Source organism: Malania oleifera, chromosome 13, assembly GCF_029873635.1.
Source record: "Malania oleifera isolate guangnan ecotype guangnan chromosome 13, ASM2987363v1, whole genome shotgun sequence".
In the NCBI taxonomy this organism is placed as follows: domain Eukaryota; kingdom Viridiplantae; phylum Streptophyta; class Magnoliopsida; order Santalales; family Ximeniaceae; genus Malania; species Malania oleifera.
This window is the reverse complement of record NC_080429.1, coordinates 7,048,696-7,054,948: the sequence shown is the minus strand read 5'-3', so window position 1 is coordinate 7,054,948 and position 6,253 is coordinate 7,048,696. Positions and strand designations below refer to the sequence as shown.

Below are 6,253 nucleotides of genomic sequence, written 5' to 3'. Positions count from 1 at the left end.
GATTAACTAAGAGCCTGTTTAGTATTTTTGCTTTTATTTTTTATTTATATTTTTACATAGTTAAGAAATAAATTATAAAAAATACGTTTATTTATGTTGTGTGTTTTCTATTTAATTGTCAATTTTTTTTATTATTTACAAAAAAATTAAACATCAGTATGATTTCAGTTTTGACAACTTATTATTAAAAATTTTAACATCTAAAAATAACTCTTTGAGATGAAATCATTCATTTTATACACTTTTAAATTAAAATTAAAAATAAAATAATCATATAAATTTGAATAGAATTGAAATAAAAATATTGATAAATTTAAAAAAAGAATAATAAAGCCAACAATAATATATTTTTACTATTTTTAATTGTCATGCTTAATTAAATTTTTTTTGTAAAATAAATTTTGAAAGCATGATAATCAAGTAAAATGATTATAATAATAATAATTATTTTTATCATAGTATTTTTTTAATGTGTATTATTTTATAATTTTATTATTTTAATCATAATTTTATAATATTATTTGATTTAAAGGTGAAAATAAATGTTTTTAATTCAATTTTATTTTATTTTTATTTTATAAATATTAATGAAATATGTTATTGATTTTTAGTTTTTAATTTTTATTTTTAATTTTTAATTTTCATTTCTAATTTTTATTTTTCTAATTTTTGATAATAATTCCAAATCATCCTTATGATTATGAATTATTTTTCATCCCTGTGTATGTTTCAAAATTTAATATAAAAAATAATTTTATTTTATGCTGAAGTCTTTTTATTGAGAATTTTTAAATAGCTTTTGTGATTTAACATGGTGTTAGAATTTCAGATTTTTAAGCTACCTCTAATTTATATATACTTCAAATTATTTATACCATCGTTTAGAGGATATATTGATTCGTAGGAAACTCGGAGAATTCGGGGGTTCACAGATTGCCGGAGCCTCTCGTAGCGTTAGGAGGAGTACTAGAAGCAGACCGAGAAGAAATAGTTGTACGAGTTCTACTGTGGATTTGAGGGAGAGAATAGAATTTGAAGGTCAAGGATTGATTGCCGTAGCATCAAGGTCAGGGAAAAAATACAATTTGAATATGAACTAAATTTATGCCGAGATTTGCGAGTTGCGCTCTAAAAAGTACAAACTCACATTTTTATGGCGAAGGCTCTTTGGATGCAAGCAGCCAGCAGAAGCATTCATCTTTAATTTAAAATGCAGAAATAGCTCGGAGAGCTTCCATGAAGTTCTTCAGGAATAACTTCGCAGTGGCCTGAAAAGACCCAATTAAAGATTTGGTGCCAACTCAAAACCCAATTGAGAATTCATGCTTGCGAGCTCTATTTCCCTCCGTGGGTCCTTGTCCAGTTCCTTATTTTATTTCATCCCTCTAAAACTCACAGACCAAACCGCCTGGAAATCTACCAACATATTCCCTAAGGTACTCATTCCTCATCTCCTGTTAATTATATTTCTTTAGTTTCTTTCAATGCATGTTCTGCTGATTAACAGAAGTTGCTTTCTCTTCTTTTTGCTTAACTGGGTTTTCTTGCAATGTTGCAGCTCTGCTTCTCTTCGAATGTGGGCAGACTTAATACAACTGGATTTAGTTTTAGTAGCACGGCCACTTGCCATGCTTTCGATGAATTTCCTGTTGGGACAAATGAATCAAGTTTCTTAAGCGTAAGCGGGAAAGATGGACTTGATTGTCTTCATGTTATGGAGGAGCGGGCGGTGCGTCCAAACTATCAAACCTACATATGGCTTTTGGATGGGTGTTTGAATTCTGGGTCTTTAATGGAGGCAAAGAGGCTCCACGGAACAATTTTGAAGTTGGGTGTTGATGGAGAACCAGCTTTGTCTGGCCGGCTTATTGATGTTTATTTAGAACATGGTGATTTAGAAGATGCAGTCACGGTTTTTGATGATATGTCCAGTCCTACTGTATCTTCCTGGAATAAAATAATTTCTCAATTTGTTACGAAAAGGTTGAATGCTAAAGTTCTGCATCTATTTTCACGAATGCTAGCGGAAAATGTGAGTCCAGATGAATCTACTTTTGCCAGTGCCTTAAGGGTTTGTCGTGGTGGTGATGTCACTTTTCACTGCATTGAACAGATTCATGCCAAAATTATTCGGTATGGATTTGCTAATAGTCAGATTGTGTGCAATCCCTTAATTGATATCTACTCGAAGAATGGATTTGTAGATTCTGCTAGGTTAATATTCCAGGGATTACATTTGAGGGATAATGTGTCTTGGGTGGCTATGATCTCTGGTCTATCCCAAAATGAACATGAAGAAGAAGCACTTCTATTATTTTGTGAAATGCATAAATCAGGAATTGTACCTACGCCGTATGCCTTGTCGAGTGTTATAAGTGCCTGCACCAAAATAGAGTTATTTTGGCTGGCACAGCAAATGCATGCACTTATTTTCAAGTGGGGGCTTTCTTCTGAGACTTTCGTGTGCAATTCTCTTGTCACACTCTATTCTCGCTTGGGGAACTTGATATCTGCTGAACAGATTTTCAGTAAAATGCAAAGCAGGGATGGAATTTCGTACAACTCACTCATCTCAGGGCTTGCACAGTGTGGATTCAGTGACAAAGCTCTCCAGTTGTTTGAGAAAATGCAATGTGATTGCTACAAACCAGATTGTGTTACGATTGCAAGCCTCTTGAGTGCCTGTGCCTCAGTTGGGGCTCTTTATAAGGGAAAACAACTCCATTCATATGCTATAAAGGCAGGAATCTCATCAGATATCATCATTGAAGGTTCCCTGCTTGACCTTTACGTGAGATGCTCTGACATAGAAACTGCCCATGATTTCTTTCTTACGACAGTGACAGATAATGTGGTTCTTTGGAATGTCATGCTAGTGGCATATGGGCAGTTGGGTGATTTGAATGAGTCATTTCAGATATTCTCTCAGATGCAGGTTGAAGGTATGGAACCAAATCAATACACTTATCCAAGCATATTGAGAACCTGTACTTCTTTGGGAGCTCTTGATTTAGGAGAGCAAATCCACACTCAAGTCATAAAAACTGGTTACCAGCTTAACATCTATGTTTGTAGTGTGCTTATAGACATGTATGCTAAGCATAAAAGGCTAGACACTGCCATGAAAATTCTTAGAAGACTTCCCGAGGATGATGTTGTCTCTTGGACAGCTATGGTTGCTGGGTATGCGCAGCATGATTTGTGTGTGCAAGCTCTTGAACTTTTTGAAGAAATGCAAAGCTTAGGGATCCGATCAGATAACATAGGATTTTCAAGTGCAATCAGTGCATGTGCCGGTGTGCAAGCATTGAATCAGGGACAACAAATTCATGCTCAATCGTACATCTGTGGTTATTCAGAAGATCTTTCAATTGGAAATGCACTTGTTAATCTCTATGCTAAATGTGGTCGAATACAAGATGCTTATCTAGCATTTGAAAAAATTGATCCTAAAGACACTATATCATGGAACGGATTGATATCAGGATTTGCTCAGAGCAGGTACTGTGAGGAAGCACTGCAGGTTTTTGCTCAAATGAATCGAGATGGAATTGAAGCTACTTTATTCACATTTAGCTCCGCAGTCAGTGCTGCTGCTAATGTAGCAAATATAAAACAAGGGGAGCAAATTCACGCTATGATCTTAAAAACAGGATATGATTCAGAAACTGAGGCTTCTAATGCATTAATCACTCTGTATGCAAAGTGTGGGAGCATTGATGATGCAAAAAGACAGTTTTTGGAGATGCCTGAGAGGAATGAAATTTCATGGAATGCCATGATCACAGGCTATTCTCAACATGGCTGTGGTAATGAAGCATTAAGACTCTTTGAGGAGATGAAATTAATGGGATTGCTACCAAATCATGTTACGTTTGTTGGCGTTTTATCAGCCTGTAGCCATGTGGGTTTGGTGAATGAGGGGCTTGACCACTTCAAGTCAATAAGCAAAGAGCATGGCCTGGTACCAAAGACAGAACATTATGTTTGTGTTGTGGATATTCTAGGACGTGCTGGGCTATTGGATTGGGCAAGAGAATTCATAAAGGAAATGCCAATTGAACCAGATGCAATGGTTTGGTTGTCCCTCTTAAGTGCTTGTAGGGTTCACAAGAACATGGAAATTGGAGAGTTTGCTGCCCGTCATCTGCTAGAGTTGGAACCTAAAGATTCTGCAGCTTTTGTTCTCCTATCAAATATATATGCAGTGGCAGGGAAATGGGATTGTAGGGATCAGACGAGGCAAATGATGAAAGATAGAGGTGTGAAGAAAGAGCCAGGTTGTAGTTGGATTGAGGTTAAGAACTCAGTTCATGCGTTCTTCGTTGGTGATCAACTCCATCCACTAGCAAAGGAGATATATGAGTTCTTAGAGGATTTGAACAAACAGGCAGCCAAAGTTGGTTATGTACAAGATCGTAATAGCCTTTGGAGTGATACAGAGCAGGAGCAGAAGGACCCAAACATGTATATTCACAGTGAAAAACTGGCTGTTGCATTTGGACTCCTTAGCTTGTCTCATGCAATGCCAGTACGTGTGATGAAGAATCTTCGTGTCTGTAATGATTGCCATAATTGGATAAAATTTGTATCAAAAATTTCTAGTAGGATAATTGTAGTACGAGATGCATACCGCTTTCATCATTTTGATGGTGGCGTGTGTTCATGTAAAGATTACTGGTAAGTCAGTGCAGGAATATTCTACTACTAATATCACAAAGGGTTTTCATGGTAGTCCTTGAGAGCAAAACTTGAATAGACCATAATATCCTTTGGTTTGGAATTTTACAAGTGATGGGGGGGGGGGGGGGGAGGTGTTCATTCTTGCTCAGCCGTCTGTTCAGGTTTCAACCATCACACAATCTGTATGACTCCCCAGCAGTTGATCATCTTTGCTTTCATAAGCACTGCTGTTTGGGTCTGAGCCATTTGTTAATTCTTGTGGCGTTTGAGAGCCAAAGCATTGTGCTGTTCATCTTCAACCATCAGCAGCTATTTGTGCCTCTTTGGCTTCATGTTTTCTATTTTATGGTTACAACTGATAATCAATCAGTTTTAGGCTTTTGTTGGACATAAATTAAAGGAGGGTGAGTTTTTTGAATTCACGGTTGTCCTTCATTCGAGTTGTCTCCAATCTCCATACCTACACAGAGTATTTCACTGTGCATGAACAAAGGTATTATTCTCCCCTAATTTGTTTTCCTTTTTGTTTTTGATTTGATTTGTGATTTTTTTATTTCACTGTGCATGAACAAAAATTCTGAATTTGATATTGAAACAAAATTTGTAATGAAATTGAACTTGGAAATTTTTTATTTGGTTTTAAATTGATTTCTGATTGTGCTTTAATATCCTAAAATTTTTTCTTTCCAATCTTGATTCTTCCATTAATCAAAATATATCTACTTATATGTTGCTTAAATTTTTATTTTTGTTTTTGTGCGTGCCTCTTATTTTACCTTCACATTTTCGAGACATTGTTAGGCTCCACAATGACTCTTTTGCTAGAGTTAATTTAATCAATCCCAACTCTGCAGTGGAATGCTGATCCCACAGCTATTTACTCCATTTGAGTTAAGGTTTAATATAATTTAAATTGATCATAAAATATTTTTAATATTTCACTATTTTACTACCTCATTTCAATTTATTTTAGGTCTACTTCTGCCCCTTCTAGAACCACTAACAATAACTAACTCATTCCTTTTCACTGGAGCACTACTTGGCCTATGCTTCAAATGCCCTCAAACCATCTAAGTTGTCACTCTCTTATCTTATCTTCTATTGGAGTTTTGCCTACCTCATTGTAAATATGTTTGTTCCTTAATTTATCCTTTAAAGTTGCACCACTCATCCACCTTAGCATTTACATTTCTACAACTTTTACTTTTTGGATGTATTGTTTCTTAGTTACCCAACATTTTAATCCATATAGCATGACTGGTCGTATAACCATCCTACAAAGTTTTCCTTTAATTTTAAGGGCGTTCAACGGTTAGATAGCATACCTGAAACACTCCTCCATTTCAGCCAACCTGCTTTAACTCTATGTATTACATTTTCTTAATCTCTCCCTCCGCCTGCATGATAGATCCAAGTTATCACAATCTATTAGTGCTATTAATTTATTGATTATCAATTTTAATCTTATCTCCAATATTCCCCCTGGCTGAAGTTGCATCTCATATATTCTATCTTATTTCTACTTTTTCTAAAGCCTCTAGACTCAAAAATTTTCCTCCAAAGTTCTAAC

At 35.4% G+C, this 6,253-nt stretch overlaps 1 protein-coding gene across 1 annotated transcript; it reads left to right on the top strand.

The window, feature by feature from the left end:
• Nucleotides 1-803: 803 nt before the first annotated feature.
• Nucleotides 804-4,734, top strand: LOC131146248 (pentatricopeptide repeat-containing protein At4g13650). The gene is made up of 2 exons (XM_058095719.1): nucleotides 804-1,436; nucleotides 1,559-4,734. Exons 1-2 carry the CDS (start codon nucleotides 1,323-1,325, stop codon nucleotides 4,682-4,684), a joined length of 3,240 nt encoding a protein of 1,079 aa, XP_057951702.1. The 5' UTR covers nucleotides 804-1,322; the 3' UTR covers nucleotides 4,685-4,734.
• Nucleotides 4,735-6,253: the final 1,519 nt, after the last annotated feature.

Excerpts from the sequence above, each read along its gene's own strand:
- LOC131146248 (XM_058095719.1), top strand. The coding sequence starts at position 1,323 with ATGCTTGCGAGCTCTATTTCCCTCCGTGGGTCCTTGTCCAGTTCCTTA. Across the intron at positions 1,437-1,558 it reads CTACCAACATATTCCCTAAG|CTCTGCTTCTCTTCGAATGT; the intron begins GTACTCATTCCT and ends GCAATGTTGCAG.